Source organism: Typopeltis vanoorti, chromosome 25, assembly GCF_054136105.1.
Source record: "Typopeltis vanoorti isolate ZY-2024b chromosome 25, IOZ_Tvanoo_1.0, whole genome shotgun sequence".
Taxonomy (NCBI): Eukaryota; Metazoa; Arthropoda; class Arachnida; order Uropygi; family Thelyphonidae; genus Typopeltis; species Typopeltis vanoorti.
In genome coordinates this window covers 43,813,540-43,835,559 of record NC_143573.1, presented here as the reverse complement: position 1 = coordinate 43,835,559, position 22,020 = coordinate 43,813,540, and the positions used below count along the sequence as shown (strand labels likewise).

The 22,020-nt window shown below is 35.3% G+C and overlaps 1 protein-coding gene across 1 annotated transcript in view; it reads left to right on the top strand.

Moving 5' to 3' along the window:
* arr (low-density lipoprotein receptor-related protein 6) overlaps positions 1-22,020 on the top strand; it is a 351,307-nt gene that overhangs the window by 225,544 nt on the left and 103,743 nt on the right. Inside the window, exon 11 of the mRNA XM_090414658.1 lies at positions 15,129-15,355. Coding sequence (XP_090270784.1) covers positions 15,129-15,355 — 227 coding nt within the window. The remainder of the gene's footprint in view (positions 1-15,128; positions 15,356-22,020) is intronic.

Sequence of the window (22,020 nt, the reverse complement as noted above, 5' to 3'; positions counted from 1 at the left end):
CTCCATCTAAATCCAGTTTTTCTTCATATAGCTCACTACAGTATCTTGTCCACTGCTGTACAATTTTATCTTTATTAATCAATACTTTGCCTTTTTCTTCTTTAATTGTGATCTCTTTTAGTTGCCACCTTCTATTAATGGCTCTATTTGTACACCTACCTAGTGTTAGACTTACCATAATTTTTTTTATCAAACCGGGACATTTTTGAGAGTTTGCTCAAAACAGAAAGTAACACCCTCTACACTAAGTACTTATGATTCAAAAGGCTAAATCACGGAGTGGTTAACAAAAAACAACATTTCAAAGTAATAATTTTTAATTACTCTTAACTGAATATAAGAGGAGAAAATTTAAGAAATATAAATAACTTATTATTAAAAAGTTATTAATATTTATCACTAGCATGAACTTTCTTTAAAAATTCTCTGTTATTTTTAGTTGCATCGAAAAATTCACTACAATTTAGTTCACTATTAAGTTTGCAGCGCATTACAGCTTTTACTGTTGATTCAGCCATCCTACCTCATTTTTCAGACCATATGTTATTCATTATTGAGAATCTCCTTTCAACAGGTGAAGATGTGCCTGGCAGGCTGAAAATGTATTCTATAATTTGGACAAGATTGGACAATGAAATGTTATTTTCTTTGAAATGATTGAATAGTTGTATCATTTTTCTTTGCAACTTGTATTTTTCAAAATGTCATAGTTTGCCGACATAAAAGCTTTTGCAATCGCCACTTCATCAAACAGTTCATCCATATTTGTTGCATTATTTGCAAGAATTTCATTAATTTTTTTCGCCTGAAGCTTCAATTTTCGACCAAGTTAATTCATTGTTGTTTATCCAAGTAAAAGATTCTGCTCCACCAAAACTGTTTTCCCGAAGCTCAATGTAAGAAAGACATCGGTCATAAAATTTTGTAAACACTTGTAGTATTGTATTAATATTAAGACTTCCATTATTTTCCAGTATTCTAAAAAAGCTTTTTTGTTTCTTGAGGTATTAATTTATTATCACGCCTTTCCTCAAGATTTGTTTTTAATTTTCAAATTCAATGACAATATCTGTTACACTCGCTTTTGTACTTTCCATAATCAAGATAGATTTGTTCAACAATTTGTGTTGCCCGTGCACAAACCACAAATACATTTCACCACAATCATTATCAAAGAACTGTTTTATCATCACTGGACAGTGTTCTTGTGAAATAAAATATGATTTCAGTCCCTCATAGATTTCAAGTATTCTGTCAATAGCTGGAAGTAGCGAAAGAAAATGGGTGTTGCCATGTTGAAGAACCTTTTTATACTCTACATCTACAAATTCACAGAACTCTTTTAGTTGAGTGACTCGAACCGTATAGATGTGGAAATATTTATCAATTTTGACTACTAAAGCTTCTATTTCAATAGGTAGAACATCAACTGCAGTTTGAAGGCAGTTGTGAACGATGTGAGCACCACAACCAATGCCCACAATATTTCTTCCTAGTTCCTTCTTCAATCGACTGTAAATATTGTTTTCTCCTCTCCGTTTTACACCCCCAAAATTGGTATTGCAGTTATCTCCACAAAATCCAATAATTTTTTTTGTTATATTATGAGTTTTCATACAGTTTCACCAGGAACTGATTGAAAGTCTAAAAGTTTAACTTTTATTCCACAATCTGGTGCAAAATACTGCACAACACATGGCACAGTTTTAATTTCTTTCCTGTTGGAAGAATCAATTGATATGGTCACAAAATTTGTTTTGTTTAAATCTTCACAAAGTTGCTGAAACAACAGTGGCTCAATCACATTAACAATGACAGCTTCACATTTTGTTCTACCCAGTCTAAACTTTATTTCAAAAAACTTTGATATCAATTTAGATGAAAATCGGCAGACTTAAAGCTGAGATTGTGAATAGCAACATGAAATGCAAAAGTTGCTTCTTTAGCAGCTATTAAAAATTCTTTGTCACTTGGATCGGCACCTTTAAAATATGACAATATCTTTGAGGAAGTTCCTGCCACTGCTAGACTAGCCTTATGTTTCGCACATGTCAAGTGATTTTTTATGTCCGAACACCCACCATGAGCCATAGAAAATTCTGAAGAGCACTGTTCACATTTCACTTTGTCAATATGACCACAAACTTTTTTCAAAAACGAATAATCCTTTTTTAATTCATCTGTAAACACACAGTTTCTTTTTGGCATTTTGGGATTAAATTAATTTAATGAAGTAAAAAAAATTGCAAACAACATGCCGAAAAGAAACACCGACTCACAATCTAAACTCAACTAAGATTGCGCATGCTCAACAATGACTTGCGATGCAGCGTACAGGTCAGAGTCAAAGTGGGGTATTCGTGTTGCCTAATCGCCATTTTCCGAGGCTGCACTTTTTGTACTGCATGTGTATATTCTGCACTTTTAAATTTTTACCAAATAACTGGGAGAAAATGACAAACTGGCTGGGACCATACCTTCAAACTGGGATGTATGGTAAGCCTACCTAGTGTTGTGCTCTCCATAGTGCTATTCTGTATTATTCATTAAGCTTATAACCATTTCATCTTATCCATTCTGATAAGATGAAATGCTTTTTTCACCTCATTGCACTTTCTTCTATATTGCTCTGCTATTTGTTCTGATGTATCCCTTCTTGTCTTCAACATCCTCTTCTCCTGTACTAACTTCAGTACATTGTTTCCTGTCTAATCCACTTCTTCTTGATCTTCTCTTCTTCTGGTACTGCATCTTCCATTGTCTTCATTCCTTTTTTCACTCTTAGATCCAGATTTTTTTCTTTATCCACACTTTTTAGTTTCTCCTATAACACTGTTCTGTACTTTATTCCTATTTCTGCTTCATTTATTCTTGCTGTATCTTTTCATTTCTGATTATGGGGTTTATATTTTCTTTTTAATTTCAACTTGATGTTTGCAGTCACTAAGCTATGATCCGAATCTATATCCACTCTTCAAAAGTTTGACATCACTGCTGTACTAATGTTATCCATCTTCTTTTAATTGCAGTCATCATCATTATTATTATTTGACACCTCCAGGAGTCCAAAGACTCATCGAGGGAGGACTCATCTACAACTCTGTCCCCACCACTCAATTCACCAACTCACCGCAACTACACCAATGCCATCTACTGCCGACCACCACCACCACTAGTATTTCCACGTACAATCACAAACATCCATGCCCACAGCAGGATTTGAACCTGCATCCTTTTGGCTGGAGAGCAGATATGCTAACCACTCGACCAACCAGGCCCGCAATATCATATCAATAATCATATCGATCATGTTCTCGGTTTTTCCCATCGTTTGATCGCCATGTCCATTTTCTACGCTCCTTTAGCTGGAATTTTGTGTTACAGACCATCATCTCATGGTCTAGCAAAATTCTAACATTTTCTCATCTTGTTCGTTTCTTTTTCCAAAACTATATTTTCCAATGACGTTTTCCCGACCATCATGTTCTCTTCCAGCTTTGGTTCCAGTCTCCTTCAGTAATTAGTACATCTTTCTTTTGTATTGTTTCTGTTGTCTCTGTCAAATCTTTGTAAAATAAATCAGTATCCTCATCTGTGCTGTCAGATGTGGGTGCATATATCTGGACTATTGATATATCAAATGGTTTTGCTTGAAATCTTGTTACCATGATTCATTCATTGACTGGTTTGTAGCCTAACAGTGTCTCTCTAGCTTTTTTGTTAAGAAGGAAGCCAACTCCTGCTTTGTGCTTGGTGTCATGTCCTGATCATACGACTTTGCATCCATTTATCTCTCCTGATGATGTCCATCGCATCTCTACCAGTCCTAGTATATCACATGAATATCTCTTCATTTCCTTGCTAAGTCATTTTAGTTTTCCTGACATCCAAAGTGTCTGTACATTCCATGTCCCTGTTGATAATGTTCTGTCGGTTTCCGTTTCCTTTTGGTATCCCACTTTTTTATCCAACCCCAATCACTCAATTGTTATTGCGGACCACCTTGTTTATCTGGGTGGCGTCCAAGCCAGCATGTTTTAACTGTTGATTGTATAGGCATAGGCATCAGATAACAATCGTGTTTTTTTCATTATGGTCAGAGCATTGACACTCGTCTGACTGACCCCTCCTCCTTTATCCAGGCTTGGGACTGACCTGTGACCCCTAAGGATATCTCATGGTGGAGTTAACTATCAATATGAGGAGTATTAATGGAAAAGAAATCTAACTTGCAGAATAGCTGTAATCATGTTGACATAATTGGCATTACTGAGACAAAGAAGGCAAAAACATGTGAGATCTTATTAAATAATAAGTACTAAATGTCATATTTGGACAATGATGAACAAGGAAATGAAGAGGTATTGACAGCTCATTCCACATCATACATCAAGATAAACTTCTTGACTGGAAGGCAGTTTCCAATTAGAAGTATGTGGGAAACTTCAAAATGCAGAAATGGTTCTTCTGAGGAAGAAGTGTGGAAGTTTTTTGGGTCATTAAAATAATAGCTGACATAAAGAAAATGGAAAAAGTGGCGGTCCTTGTTGGAGATCTAAATAGTAGAGTAATGAATGAATCCAGCCAGGAATATAGGAATGCTATGGGAAAACTTGGACAAAAGGAACAAGCTGATAATAATTGTAATTATCTATGCATTTCTGCTCAGGATACAGACTAGTCATTGTTAGCACCATGTTCCAACATCAAGATGTGCACAAGTTCATGTGAAGAGAAGATACAAGAAATAAGAAAACCCTCATTAACTATGCTATTATTGATAGTGATATTTTCATGCTGCTTCAGGACACAAGAGTATACAGAGGATTTGAAATCAGAAGTGATCATCACTTAGTGCTAAGTAGGATGAAAATCACTATCATATTGAAAAGAACAATATGCAAGAGTTTTAAAAAGAAATGAAGCTGAGTGAGCAGCATTTACAGTTAAACCATAGACACGACTCTACAAACATTATTGAATAAAAAATGAAACATTTTGAAAACAAGAACCAAACCTTGGAGTCCCAATTTGCAAACATTGAAGAAATCATTGATTGATTCAGCTAGAGAGATATTTGGTGAAGTTGTCTGCAAGGATAGAAAAATAAGAATGCCATGGTGGGCACAAGATGTTAAGGAAGTAGTCAATAGCAACAAGAAAGCCTACGAAAAGTTCACAGCAAATAAGTCAGTAGATGCCTTTAAAAGAATACAGAGAAAAATGTAAGAGAAAGCAGCTAAACAAACAAAAAAAAGTCATGGGAAGACTTAGGTAAGAATATAGAAAATAAATACCACCGAGGTCTTCTCGATGGTATCTCTACCTTGTGAGAGTGAGGATCTTGCATGTGCCAATAACCTTGAGAGCTATGCCGGCGGTAGCATTGCGACCAGTAGGGCCACCCTAGCCAGATAAGTCATTTTGGGGGGGGGGGGGGTCAGACTAAGAGGTATATTCCAGTCCTCCAGGTTGGGGGTTGAATAAGAGGCTGATAACCTCTTCTTGCAAAAAGCACATACACTCAAAAGCAAGATGGATTTATTGAAAACGTAAACCATTTGGAATAGCGGATATATTAAATGTTGCCACATGAAATGCTAGGGACTTAGCCAGGAAAGAAACAGAACTCAACAAACAGTTAAAAGAAAGAAAGATAAATATAGCAGTATTAACTGAAACTAAGAAAAAATTAAAAGGAACTGTCAAAATGGCAGATTACATAATGATATATAGTGGGGTAAAACAATAAAAGAGCAAGATGTGGTGTAGTTATAATTATAGATCAAAAATGGAAGACCAAAATTAATAGCTACACTTTTATTAACGAAAGAATAGCAACTGTGAGACTGAAATTTGAAAGAGGCTACCTAACAGTAATAGGAATATATGTTCCAGAAGAAGGAAAAATAGAAGAAAGTGAAATATTTTACAGTGACTTGGAAAAGCTGATGAAACACTGTAATAAAAAGGATTATTTAATGCTAGTGGAGACTTTAATGCTAGAGTAGGGAACTGAAGTATACCGCAGGTTGTAGGTAGATATGGAGAACAATATTTGAATCAAATTGGAAACAAATTGGGAGATTTCTCATCATTTTATGAATTAAAAATCACAAACACATTTTCAGAAAAAAAAGATATCCATAAATATATTTGGAGTGTCAGAGGACTGTGATCATTATATGATCGTTAACAAAAAAACTGTCTTCACAAGTTAGAGACACAACAGTTTGTAGAGGCAATGATATATATTCAGTTCATTATCTGTAGTTTCAAAAATAGCAATACAAGCAAAATGGAAATCACAAAAACCATGAAAATCTAAAGAAAAGCAAAATGTAGAAAGAAACTACAAAACTTACCTGCTCCAGGAAGATAGTATTAGGAATCTGTATCAAAATTGATTGACTTAGTACTCATCTCAAATTCCTGTTTCTTCTGACATAAATGATGAATGGATAAATATAAGCAAATTAATAAAATAAAGAGAAGAAGAGGTTCTTAGAACAAAAACAAAGACCAAAAGAAAAAAAAAATGGACTGAAAATAGTAATATCTATAGAAAAAGGAAAAAAAAAACCACTTACAAGCTACACTTACAGAAACAAACACCAGAATTACAGAAGCTTATAGAAATAAAAGAGATATGGCAGGGAAAAAAAACATTTTAGGTTTACCAAGATCCTTGGAATAAATTTATTAGTAATATTGAAAATGACCTATATGGTCACCAAAACATTGCTTATAAATTGACAAAACATCTGAATAAATCAGAAAAAGATGTAGCAGAAATTTCAGGTATCTCAAAAGAAGAATGGATACAACATTACAAACAACTATGGTACAATCCCTCCTTTAGTAACAAAGAAATAGAAAATAAAAATGTAAGTAATACAGGAATAGACTTATTGAAGATAATGGGATTGGAAGAAGCTTTATCAACAACAAAAAATAGAAAAGCAGGAACAGATGGTACTACCTCAGAGTTAATTAAGCATAGTGATATCTCTTTTAAAATAAGATTCCTCAACGTGTTGTTGGATTACCTGCAGTCAGGCCTGGCTGGTGGTGTGTGCAATATACACAGGCGATGCAGAAGAAAAGGCACCTAAAAGATGTCAAAAAATATGAGATAAGAGTTTAAACAAACGACGAATGGTACATATAATTATGAATGTACGTCGTCTTCCGTTCGGGCCCCTTCAGATCTTCCCGGAAATGAACAAATAAATTCTGAAATTGTATCCTGGACACTGTAATTTTTGTTTAAAATTTACGAAAATATACCTAAAATAGTTATTTATTTTTTGATGTATCATAAATCAACTTATGATTAATTGTTGAGTTCCGTGTAAAAAAAAATTGTATAAGCAAGACTATTCCTTAGGTAACATTATACTGTAAAGCGGTTTTCATTTGTTTTTCATTTCCTGTTCGTTTTATTCATACTTTATTCAAAAAAAACTTTTGGAAAGGTGCTGAACATTAATCGCACACACAAGAAAAATACTAGGTGCCAGCTCTGCCTGCAGTGCACCCCAAGAATGGAAAAAAGCTACAATAATATCAGTTTTTAAGAAGGGAAATAGAAGTCTATTTGAAAATTACAGAGATATTAGCTTATTAAATACAGCATATAAATTATATAGTAAAATTTTAAACAAAAGACTTGCCACTATTGCTGATAGATTGTTATTAGAAGAACAGGCTGGATTTAGGAAGGGCAGAAGTTGATTGATGATGTATTCACCCTAAAACTACTCATAGAAAAAAAGACAAGAATTTAATTTATGGGCTCACTTAGCAATCATGGATTATGATAAAGCCTTTTATTGAATTTAAAAAAAAAAAAAATTATGGAATATAATAGAAGACCGAGGCTATTGAAAACAGTTATTAAATACAGTTAAGAGCCTATATAACGATACAGCTGCAATCATCAATATCAATGAATACATAGCAGAAGAAATAGAGACTAATCAGAGAATCCTACAAGGATGTAGTCTTTCTCCTACCTTATTTAATATATATATATATACAGGGTGTTCGGGATAAATTTGACATATTTATAATTAATTATATTTTTCCGTAAGTTACATGTATTAACACACACTTCTCTTCATTTAAAAGTTTGGACCCTTCTTCATTCATATACAAGATGTCAGAAAGGATGGATAGCTGGAACCCACCTGAATCATGGAAGAGAATAACTTGTATCATGATGATTCGTGCCCGCCATCAAAATAAGGATATTACGACTGCTGCCCAATGCTCCCTGAATACAGTAAAAACAATCAGGCATGAACTAGAGACTTGCAATGGTGACTACGAGGATGTAGCAAGAAGAAAGATCCCTAGCAGACGATCTGATTGCGTTCGTACAGCAGAATTCCTCGCAAATCTGCAGGAACAGGTGTTGAAGAACCCTGGCATTGGAATTCGGGCTTTGTTCGTGGAGTTGCTAACTGTAGTCAAGCCCTGGATAACAAGGGTAGCCAATGGTAGGCCGTATGTATGGCAGCAGGATTCGGCCCCTTGCCACACCTCTGGGAAAAGTCAAAAATGGTTGTCTGAAAATTTCTACGACTTCACCAGTCCAAATGTTTGGCCTCCAAACTCCCCAGACCTTAACCCCATGGATTATTTTGTATGGGGCACAGTTGAAAAAGACACCAATCGCACTTCCAGTAATACAAAAGCCCAGCTAATGGATAAAATTAAAACAGTTTTTGCGGCCCTTCCCAGGGAGACTGTAGCATCAGCTTGTTCGAGGTTCCGAAGCAGAATTGAAGCTGTGATCGATGCTAATGGTGGTTATTTTGAGTAAATCTTGTTGATAGTATTGTAATTAACTCTGCCTGTAATGTTTTTTTGTCAATTCATTAAATTTAATAGATACAAAGAAGATTTTCTTTTTCCTTACGAAACTGTCAAATTTATCCCGAACACCCTGTATATAGATAATCTAATAAGGAAGTGGAAATCAATAGTAAACCCAACCCAGGAATAAACATCAGTAAACACAATACTTTTCACAGATGATCAAGTAATTACAAGTGTCCCGCCCCCCCCTTATCCACATGGGGATACGTTACGAGATCCTCAGTGGATATCTGAAATTGCGGATAGTACTGAACCCTATATATATAGATATACTATGTGTTTTCCTATATATACATACCTATGATAAAGTTAATTTATAAAGTAGGCACAGTAAGTGATTAACAACAGTAACTAATAATAAAATAAAACAATTATAATAATTTACTGTAATAAAAGTTATGTGAATGTTAATGGAATTTTATCAACCTCAGCATATGATTTTTTTTTCCTTATGAAGTCAAGAACTTTCACTTAAAGCACTTTGTGGTTTCTCTTTGGCATATCCGAATTGCCGGCATCACCTTACTCTTGCTCTTTTGGACTATTATTAAGTAAAATAAGGGTTATTGAATAGACTGTTGTGATACTACAGCAATCAATCTAGTGACCAATGAGCAGGTAGCATATACAGTACAGCAGAGATACGTTGGACAAAGGGGTGATTCATGTCTTGATTAGGATGGAGTGGGATGGCACAAGATTTCATCGTGCTACTCAGAACAACACACAATTTAAAATTTATGAATTGTTTATTTCTGTAATTTTCCATTTAACATTTTCAGACCATGGTTGACCAGCAGGTAAAGGGGAACTACTGTATACAAAAATCAGAAGACTATCAATAGAGATCCATTCACCATCTGCAGCAATTAACTAGTGAATACAATTTATGAATCTCATTAAAGAAAACTAAAACTATGGCATTCTGGGATAAATATCCCATACAAACAAAAATAGTAATTGAAAAACAAACTCTAGAACAAGTAACATTTTTCATATTTAGGATGTGACATGACATGACATTTGATATAAATAATGATAAAGACAATAAGTTAGACAGTTTTCAAGCAATCTGTGGTACTATAAGATGAATGACGCAAAAGGCAAAACAAGGAAGGAAACACAATTAAAATTTTATAAAGTCATGGCAGTACCAACAATACTCTATGGGTCAGAAGTTGGATAGAAAGAATAAAAAATGAAAGTAGAATACAAGCAGCTGAAATGAAATTCTTTAGAGCAGTTAAAATATGTTCAAGAATGGATAGAATACGAATGATGAAATCAGGAAGGAATTACAAATATAAGCAATAAATGATAAAATTAACACCAAATGAATTAGAGAGAACATACAGGGTGTTCGGGATAAATTTGACATATTTATAATTAATTATATTTTATCGTAAGTTACATGTATTAACACACACTTCTCTTCATTTAAAAGTTTGGACCCTTCTTCATTCATATACAAGATGTCAGAAAGGATGGATAGCTGGAACCCACCTGAATCATGGAAGAGAATAACTTGTATCATGATGATTCGTGCCCGCCATCAAAATAAGGATATTACGACTGCTGCCCAATGCTCCCTGAATACAGTAAAAACAATCAGGCATGAACTAGAGACTTGCAATGGTGACTACGAGGATGTAGCAAGAAGAAAGATCCCTAGCAGACGATCTGATTGCGTTCGTACAGCAGAATTCCTCGCAAATCTGCAGGAACGGGTGTTGAAGAACCCTGGCATTGGAATTCGGGCTTTATTCGTGGAGTTGCTAACTGTAGTCAAGCCCTGGATAACAAGGGTAGCCAATGGTAGGCCGTATGTATGGCAGCAGGATTCGGCCCCTTGCCACACCTCTGGGAAAAGTCAAAAATGGTTGTCTGAAAATTTCTACGACTTCACCAGTCCAAATGTTTGGCCTCCAAACTCCCCAGACCTTAACCCCATGGATTATTTTGTATGGGGCGCAGTTGAAAAAGACACCAATCGCACTTCCAGTAATACAAAAGCCCAGTTAATGGATAAAATTAAAACAGTTTTTGCGGCCCTTCCCAGGGAGACTGTAGCATCAGCTTGTTCGAGGTTCCGAAGCAGAATTGAAGCTGTGATCGATGCTAATGGTGGTTATTTTGAGTAAATCTTGTTGATAGTATTGTAATTAACTCTGCCTGTAATGTTTTTTTGTCAATTCATTAAATTTAATAGATACAAAGAAGATTTTCTTTTTCCTTACGAAACTGTCAAATTTATCCCGAACACCCTATATATAAAGAATGGAGGAGGAGGCTTCCAAAAGAAGTAATAAAGTATAAAAGGGAAAAAGAGATATAGGAAGACCTAGAAAGAGAATGAAAATATAGTCCTTAGGATGCTGAAACAGGCTTTTAGCTCATATCTTGAAAGAAGAAGAATACCACAAAGGTGGCAAAATTTTCAGGAGACAATTGAAAAAAAGCTTAGAAATGTAGGAAAGAATACTGTAAAAGGAATCCAAGATGATGAAGGCTACATGAAAATTTCAGATAAAGATATCCTAGATGTCTGGAGTAATTACTTTGAAAGACTGTTAAACAAAAAAAGTAGAGACAGAAAATTTTCCAGAGGAATAGAAACAGGACTACATATCAGTACTTGAGGTAGAAAACATAGAAGTCCAAAACAAAATGTGGAAAGGCAGCTGGAGTAGAAAGATATTCGGCTAGAAATGCTTAAAAGTAGAGATATAAATTTTTATCTTTTGTACTGTATTAATGCAGAGGGGGCCTGGTCAAAAGATCGAATTCTGGATGATTGGAGTGGAGCTCTCGTAGTTCCCATCTATAAAAAAAGGAGGAATAAAGCTCAATGTGAGAATTATAGAGGAACTTCTTTACTATGTATTCTAGGTAAGATTTATGCAAGCCTGCTTGAAAAGAAGGTGAGAAAAATTGTCGAAGAGAAACTTGGGAGAACAAGCTGGGCTCAGGCCAAATAGAGTTTGTCAGGATCTGATTTTCACTTTATGACAAATAATTGAGAAATCAATTATTTGTCATAAATATAACATGGATCTGTACTTAAGTTTTGTAGATCTAGAAAAGGCATATGACAGGGTGCTCAGAGAAAAAGCTTTTCAAAACACTACAGTTACATGGAATTAGGTAAATGAAACATTATATAGTCTATATTTAGGTTGTAAGACAGCCATCAGAATTGAAGGAAATACAGGAAGATGGTTTGATGTAAATTCAGGGGTAAGACAAGGATACACATTATGTCCACTCTTATTCATAATTTATATGGATCACATGAGAAAAATTGGCATTAAACTGATATTAGAATCGGAGATATCAAGCTTAGCTCTTTTATGCAGATGATGTTATACTCCTAAATACATCTATTGCAAGTATTCAGGATTCTCTAACTAAATTGAATAGCAGCTGTAAAAAATTAGGCATGAAAATCAGCAACAAAAGACAACAACTGAAAATAGACAGGAACATAGAAAACTTCAGCTGCAATGCAAATGGAGATTCTATAAAACAAGTGTTATGTCGTTGTTTTTCTATAAATTTACTATTATTATTTCTCTTTGTGCCTACTAAGAATATCTCTAAACTATCTCTCTGGGACCCGTTTCCCTTTTCAAGCTCTGACGATATTTGTTTGTTTTAGCTGCAGCAGCCAGAGCTTTAGGACAGAAAATTCTTTTCCAAAGAAACCTTCCTGGAAGTCAAGTGTTACCTAACCTTGTTAAAAGAATTAAATAACTTAAAGTAATCTTAGCATACAGCCATGGCCAAATTACTCTAAACTCCCCTTATGCATAGGTCTGCAATTTTATGAGTGGTAAAATCAGTCTCATGCTCAGACAAAACTCAGACTTACATAGAAAAACATATATATTAAATTGCTAAAGAGATTACTTAAGTTTAACATGTCAAAGGCAAATCATTGAAATCATTACTAAATCACTAGTTAAGCAAATAAGAAATATTCAAACTGACAAGTATACTATTCACATTCCATGGGTAAATTAGGTTCACACATAGCACAAAACATAAAATAAATTTCTAAACTAAACTTTCTGTCATTTTTGACCCCTTTACATTAAATTAGGAACTGCACAATCTTAAGTTCTCAGACTACCAGTCCAACACAGTCACTAAATCACTGAGCACAAAGTTACTTTAAAGTTCATTTTCATCCTAGTCAGAATCTTGTTCCTTCTTTCCTCTAAAGTTAATTATTACATAGGTAAAAAGAGTTTCAGTACTTTACCACCTTGACGTGAAGATGTTGTGGTTCTTTCATCCGTCCTTTGTGAGGGGATATCTTTCTGCTACGGTAGATTGATGCCACATGGAAGTCATGTGTTCGTTACGAAATGGCCACTTTTCCTTGCTGGACTCACTTATCTCATGGTTTGCTGTTGTTAGCTCGACGTCATCAAAGGGAATCCTTTGCTATCTCAACATTGGCGAAAGCTTTACCGATGGCCCAATTTGGAGAACTGCTGTCATCTCGTGTATATAGCATGCCCGACTCCTTCAGTTAGCAACTGGGAAGGAGATTGCCATCCGGCGCCATCGATCGGTCAGCCCTGCTGGTCCACACAAGAAAAACCGGAACAGGAAAAAAAAACGGGTTTCAAACACATGTGAACTCGTATTTATCCTCTGTCACAGCGCCCTCTTTCCGCATTCTAATCTTATTCACGGGACCCTCCTATTCGCTCTTACGAAGTGGCATCATACCTCTCTCCTCGACGAGCACTCTTTTCATAGAATGCGAGTTCCGCTCGCTTTCCACGAACGCTTTCGCTTCAGGCGTTATGTCATCGTGGGCAGCTAGCTAGCGACCCCTGTTTGCACTTAGACATACATTCTTACATAGAGTATATTTTTGACATCAATACTTTTAAACAATATAATTCTATTTAGACATACAATTTTGTCCTTTATTTTACTTCTTTCTAAGGTAATTCTAACATGTTTTCTTAACTAATAGTACAAGTATTTCTAGCTCAAAATTGTGTTTCTTGTTAAATCTTGAACGAATGATTCTTTTGTTGAAAGAGTCCTCATTCAAGATCCAACACAAGTAAAATATTTCAGCGATTTAGGCATTTGTTTTGTGATAATGGCAAATTAAACTTTGAAATAGATGACAGAATAAGCAAAGCTGGTATGGTAGGGAGCAAGTTGAATACATTTATGTGGAATCAGAGAGAAAATAGCCAAAAGACCAAATTAGCATTATACAATACAGTGTTGATACCAGTTTTTAAAGTGAATCTAACCATACTAGTAAGAACTAATGTACATAATTTTGGTATTGGTTAAATAATTTTAATAGTACTTAATTATATATTTTATTTTCTAATTTTAAAAGTTCAAAATTGTCAAATTTTCCTGCATTGGTACTAACCACCACAGCATTATTCACAATTGAACTGTTTGCTGAGCTGTTAGGTTTTAGAAGCAGCCATATGCTGCAAACTTTAAGTAGAACAACTACTGTGTAAAGCAATAGGGATCTTTCACATCTGTTGCTATGGCATTACTACTCTTTGATATGGCCATTGTGCTGTTTGATTTAATTTGATTTTTTATGGTACAAAGACATCAAAGGTCACACTTCACCAGGACACAGGTCACAGCAGTACATATGGTAATTGGTTAGTAAGACAATCAAACACATCCATGCCCTTGGTGGGATTTGAACTTGCAGCCTCTTGGCTGGAGAGCAGATATGCTAACCACTCAGCCAATCAGGCAAGCCCATCATGCTGTGCATGTTCAGTTAAATGTTCATCCAATGGTACATTAATATACTGTTGCTGGTAAGAAAGCTGAGGAGAAAGGAAAGGAAAATGTTAATATTGGAATTGGAAAACTGCATAGTACATTAATAATAGTTCATTATCAATATGAAAATTTGCTCTTATGTGCACTATCTCTATTTTGCTGAACAATGTTTTCCAGTTACAGTTTTATGAAGTGTTAAAATAAAATGCCATAAACTTGTAGTTAACTCATCATAATTTTTGCCTTTCTGTTGCTGAGGTACTAGATCTTTTTTAATAATTATGTATTAGTGCTAAGAAATAATAAAATAATTTGATTTGTCAGATTATCAAAAACTGTCATTATAATTCACTAATTTTAGATTTTAAAAACTAAATTGATTAACTTGAATAAAAAAAAATAGTTAATGTTTGTAAATGAGGAATAAATCAAGACATTATTTATTCTAGACAATTAGTCGTGCCTTTATGAATGGCAGCCATGTAGAACATGTTGTTGAGTTTGGTCTTCAGTATCCAGAAGGTATGGCAGTAGACTGGGTTGCCCGTAATTTGTACTGGACTGATATGGGATTTAATCGTATTGAAGTAGCCAGACTAAATGGTTCTTCTCGAAAAGTTCTTTTATGGAAGGATATGGAAGATCCACGCTCTCTAACACTAGATCCTAGTGAGGGGTAAATAATAAATTTGGTTAAAAATGATTAAATAAATTTAAAAACTTGATATATCCTGAATTTCAGTTTCATTGCAAATTATACTTTGTTTAATATGCTATTTTACAAATATTTAAATTCTCTCTCAAAACAGGAATGGATAATTTTTGGATGGTAACTTTTTGAATGGAGAAAAGGATGTTAATACGAGTGGTCTGAAAAGATCTCGGCCTCGACCATAGATGACAACACTATCGGCAAGATTTTTTTTTCTAAGGTTGGTTATTGTTCTTGTCTTGTCCTTTGAAGAGTCTTAGATGTTTCCATGTGCTCCTTGAACAGCTTTGGCTATGTTGATGATTTTGTGTGTATAGAGCTGTTGTTCAGGATTAGGATCTATTTCTTGCAAGGCCGCTGCAATTGCTGGACAGGTAAAGATGTGAGTGGGTGTCAGTTCAGTATTGGGCAGTTGTTGCAGTTTTTATATGTTCTTGTATCATCTGTATTGATCTTCATTTCTCTATAATGTCCTGTTAGTAGTCTTGCTATCGTGGTGGAGGTCTTTCTGTCACATTGATTTCGGGAATTTGATGTTGTATCACTAATTTCAGTGGAATTAGTTTAGCTTTTGCTAGTGCATTAGCATCAGCAAGAGTTATCATGTGAGTTTCTTGGTTGAGTTCTCTGGTCTCTTTTGCTAATTTATCAGCTGCTTCATTGTAATCAATGCCTACATGAGCAGGAATCCATTGTAAAAGCAACTTTTCCTAAACACTTTAGTTGATTTAAGAGTTTATGGATGTCTTGTGTGAGCTTAGTATTGCCATTTTTGATTGCCTCCATAGCTGATCTTGAGTCACTGTAAATTATAATTCCTTCAGATTGTTGAGATGATAATAGTTTTAAGTAGGCTTCTAGTGCTTTATTTATTGTGTAGAGTTCGCTGGTAAAATTGGAAGCGATTCTCCAAGATCCAACTTTTATTGAAAGTTTTTCACCTTTCAGGAGTAGTAGGAGTACACCAGCACCTCCATTAATCATATTGGTGTCTGACGATCCATCGGTATAACAAATAACCTGTTTGGAGGATGAAAGAAGGTTGATGGTATTTAGGTCTTTTTCTATGAGCATTTCTTTTGGGTCTTTTTTTGTACAGAGTTTGGTAAGGTTTAGATTTATGGAGGTATTTGAAGATAAAGGACTGGAAAATAGAGGTTCTTTGTTTATGTGGGCATTTAGCTGATCAAGACCTATTTCTTTCCTGATAGTGTCATCATATTGTAAAGTTGATAATCTGTGAAGTCTGCATTTTTGATTCCAATGTTCATAAGTTTTTAGAGAGATATGATCACTTTGGTAGCTTCTGATATTATTTATGAATTTTATGGTGGCAAATTTTTGTCTGTCCTCCAGCAGGTCAAGCCCACATTCCTGTTGGGCTCTGATGTTGTTAGTGAATGAAACTGCACCAATGATAATCTTGGATGCTTTTGCTTGTATTTTGTCTAATTTTTCCTTTACCGATGAGACCGAAGGTGACAGATAGGTGCTGCATATGCCTTATTAGTGTAGTGTAAGTAGTTTTGAAGATTCTTGGCTTTGCACTTCAATTTGTTCTACAAAGCCTTTTCAGCATATTTAATTTTTTTTAGAGCTGTGTTAGAGATGTGTTATACAAAACATAATTCCTGATCAAGCGTAATACCAAAGTATTTTGGATTTGTGACTTTTTCAATTAGCTTGTTATTGATCATGACTTTGGGATTGTAGGAATGTCTATTTTTCCTGTCTGTACTAAAGGTGCTTAGTTTTGTTTTGTCTGGGTTGATTTTGAGTTTAAGTTCATCTGACCATTTTTCTAATCCTCTCATGAATTTGTTTAGAATCTCCTCTGATTCTTTGATTTTAGCACTAAGTGTGCCAGATGGCTATATCATCTGCATAGCAAGCTATTTTTGTGTCTTCTGTAAAGTAGGGATGAATGTTATTGACATATAATAGGAGTAGTAAGGGACTGAGTACTGAGCCCTGGGGAACACCAGCCCAGGTTCGCTGCTCTCTTGATATTGCTGCATTGATTTTGACTTTGATCTTTCTTCCTCTAACGAAATCAATAATCCAGATTAAAGCGTTTAATCTAATTTTTGTTGGTTTTTCCTGAAATGAGTCTATTATTGTTTGGCAGAAATGGAATAATTGATCTGTTGTCGAATGACGGGCTCTATAGGCAGTTTGGTAGTAGTTGATTTTCTTATTTTTTGTCAGCCAGTGCATGAGCCTGGAGTGTATGATTCTTTCGGTAATTTTACAGAGTATGCTAGTTAATGTGATACGTCTATAGCTTTGACATTCTGCAGCATTTTTGTTAGGTTTCAGGATGGGTACAATAACTGATTTTTTTCCCTTCTTTTGGAAGTTTGCCGAGAGGCATTGAGAATGTCCACAAGTTGTTCTTTGGCATTTTTGCCAAGGTGTTTGACCATATGACCAAAGATAAGATCATTACCAGGAGATTTATTAGGTACAGTTTTCTCGATTGATGAATTTAGTTCACTTGGTGCAAATTCTTTGGAGAAGATGTCACTGGCAAAAACCTATTCAAACAACTCCAAACTGAAGTTTGGAGTTGTTTGAATAGGTTTTTGCCAGTGTGTTTGCAATTTCTTGATCTGTAATAGCTTGTTTCCCAGCTATTTATGATGATGTTTGTTTTCTTGGCTGGTTCTCTTTTTTGATATTGTTGTCTAGGATTCTAATAATGTTCCAGTGCTGGCTGTCTTTTCTTGGATCCAGGTTACTGCAAAGCTCTGCCCATTCTCTTGTTTGCACTACCAAATTTCCTGCTCTATTTTGTGTGTTATGTCCATTAAATTCTTTCTGTATTCATCAGTTTTATTACTTCTGAATTGTTCGTTGATATTGTCTCTTTCTATAATCATTGAATCGATATTGTGATCTTTCCAGTATGGTATCCAGGTATTTTTCTGTTTGCCTCTTGGTATTGTTGCTTTGGCAGCTTGACTGATGTGTGAAGTAAAGATTTGTAATTTTCTTCCAAATTTGTAAAGAGATCTTCCAATTGTTGACCTTTATGGCTAAACAGAGGCTCTCCAAGATTTGAATAAACCTTGTCCAGTCAGCTTTTCTGAAGTTCCATGTCCTTTTGATTTGCTGTTCTTGATCAATCTTGAAGTTTAGTGTTGTTATTATGGGTCTGTGGTCACTAATGGCATTTCCCAAAAGTTTCCATTGTGCACTTGATGCAATGCTATAATTAATAGCTGTGATGTCAATAGCAGATTCAGTTCCCGTAGTTTTAGAGAGATAGGTGCTCTGTCCATTGTTGATTGTTGTGAGTTTCAAATTTGTAAAGAGATCTTCCAATTGTTGACTTTTATGGTCTAAATCGGGGGAGCCCCACATTGGACTTTTTGCATTTAGGTCGCCAAGTATAATCGTTGTATCAGTTGGAGATTCGCTTAACTTTTCAATGATGTCTGTATCAATATTTGTATTATCAGGGTGGTAGACGTTTGTGATTGAAATAGAATGGTTTGGTAGGTTTATTTCAACAGATTGAGCTTCCGTTGAACTGTTATTATTTAAATATTGATTTAGAGTGATTTCTTTGAATTTGATTTCTGGGGTGTCTTCAAAAGGATAGCAAGCCTGCCACCTGCTCTTTCCTCTCTATCCTTCCTAAGAACTGTGTATCCTTTGATGCTGAAGTTCAGATTTTTGTTCGGTTTTGTTTCTTGTAGACAAGCTATATGGATATTGTTTTTGTAAAGCATGTATTTAAGTTCATCCATTTTTCTCTGAGTACCATTGATATTGAGTTACAAAATATTAATATGAGTCCTCGTGGCATATTTATCATTAAAAGCCAGGCTAGCATTGGTTGATATCGTTCTATGACTCTTCATTGGAAAATTGAATGCCGTTGCCACTTTAGCCACCTTAAGAAATTTGGTCAAGAGCTTCAAGGGTCCAGGAGGGGCACGAGGAGTTGTGGCCGGACCCCCCCCCCCCAAGTTGGTACATTAGTCATAAGCATCCATGTGAAATTGCAAGTCATTCTATCAAGTAGTTTGTTTTATACAGCTGTCTGAAGCAAAAGTGTTGTCTGTATCCCTTGAAATGGATAAAATTGAGTATTATGTGGTTGTAAAAGAAGGTTTAACACCAAAAGAAATTCATTGGATGTTCATTGGATGGGCACTCTTCTCCTTAGTTTTCGACAATTAAGAAATGGGCTGTCGAGTTTAAACGTGGTGTACCAGCCTTGAAAATGATCCACGTGAAGGATGTCCAAAAAGTGTAACAACACCCGAAATCATTGATCAAGTGCCCAATATGGTATTGTATGACCGGCGAGTCAAAGTGCATGATATTGCTAAGACTACAGGTATTTCAAAAGAACGTGTAGGATATATTTTGCATGAAGAATTGCAAATGAAAAAGCTTTGAGCAAGATGGGTGCTGTGCTTGCTCACAGCACCCATCTTGCTGTGAGCAAGCTTAATCAAAAGCGTACTTTTGATTAAGCTTGCTCAAAATCAAAAGCGTACTCGCATGAAAATCTCTGAACAGTGCTTGGAGCATTTTAACAAGAATAAAACTGATTTTGTGTGTCGATTTATTACTGTGGATGAGGCTTGGATTCACCATTACCCACCAGAATCCAAACAATGAACAGAAGCCAGTTGTTCAGTGCCAAGGAAGACAAAGTCAGTTCCATCAGCAGGAAAGGTCATGTCATCGGTGTTTTGGAATTGTTTATTAATTATCTTGAAAACGGTAAAACAATATCTGGGAAATATTATTCCGATCTTTTAACCAGACTAGACGAAAAAATTCATGAGAAAAGACCCGATTGCAGAAGGAAAAAAATCATCTTTCATCAGGACAATGCACTTGCCCACAAAGGTGTTTTGTCAATGGGAAAATTAAAGTATATGCATTATGAATTGTTACACCTTATTCCTCAGATTTGTCTCCCTCTGACTTCTATCTCTTCCCAGAACTAAAATTCTTCCTTGCTGGTCAGTGTTTTTTTTTTTTTTAATCAAGATATGATTGCAACTGTAGAGGGGTATTTAGCAGATCTCACTGAGAACCACTACAGGGACCTGGTAATGGCACTGGAGCATCGCTAGAATAAATGTATTAGTCTTAAGGGAGATTATGTTGAAAAATAAAAATAATTTTGAAATTATAAACTTGTTTTTTCATTGTTATGCCGAGAACTTTTCAGATCTCAGCAATAGATAATACGAAGAGAAAAGTCTAATTGACTAGGTCAATTAGACTTTTCTGATTTCATGTGAATTTATACACAACTTGAATACACAAGCTGGAATGTATCTGTAATGACTAGCGACGTGCTGAATCCAGCAAGTACCTACCAAAGTGGAATCTATACATAAACATACACACCACAAATACTTACTCTCCCGGTATGGATTATTAAGTCTAGAAACTAATTCTTTCATATCATCTGTAATGTTGCCTAGATTAACAAGGGTGGTGCAACTAGCTTAGACAGTGGACCCAGTCATGAAAAATGTGCTATAGTACTCAGTATGCATAGAGAAAAAACAATTACTTAAAATTTCCAAGGTAAAATATTTGTGTCGGTGACTGACCTGTCCTGGTGTTAGATGAATTTCATTGTATGGTCTGAAACCACCACCTTGCTTTGGAGGGTGGTGGTCTGAGTAGGCTAGAAGGCCTTGGGTGGTGGCTTGAAAAAATTCCATATTTGGTCTCCAGAGCAGGGTTCTGGATTATGTAAAAAATAAATTAAAAATAAAGAAATAAAACAAAAAAGTAAAGCCTGAGTTGCTTCGGCCATAAATCTAAATAAACCAAACCAAACATTTAACCCTTGGTGTGAGAACGCTTATAACAGATGAGACTACAAGAGCTGAAAAAAACATTGAAAATGGTGAAATGGAACATCTTAGGCCTTGCTGAAATAAGAAGAAACCCAGAGTAGATAACTTGAAGAGTGGAAATTTGTTTCATATTGGAGAAACCAAGGGTCAGTATGGACCGAGATTCTTGATAAAAAGAAATGGAAACCAAGCGTAACAGAACTTAAGGAATACTGTAAATGCATAGTCTCTTAGAAAAATTAGAACATCTGACGATAATAATGACCATAACCCAGCAGGTCTATGCACCAGCCAGCTCTCATTCTTTGAGGGTGGTGACTTCTGCAGCATAACAGATGCTACAATAAATGAAGTCACAGTCTGTTAGAGGTTATGGGGATTTCAGTGCCTTAATAGGCAAGAGGATTCCATTTGAAATTACATTGAGTGGGCAGTATAACTTTGGATCTCAAAACCTAGGAAAAAAAGACGGTTCATGCTAAATAAATTTCCCCAACAGTAACAAATTCCTTCTTCAAGAAGAAACCTAAAAGACATGGATGTGGTTTTTCGAGTTTTTAATGGCACTTTGTAACAAGTGCCATTAAAGAATAGTAATATTTATATTGCAAATATTTCAGCCAGAAATTAACTGGCTTACATCAGTATAACTACAAGGTGAAGCTATGAGGTAAGTTCCAAAAGTTTCCAGCCTGATATACAAAATTTGCACCAATTTTAAAATGCCTTGCATGACAGATTGCACCATCTATGGGGAGCTTAGTATACCAGTTTCAACTCTTTAAC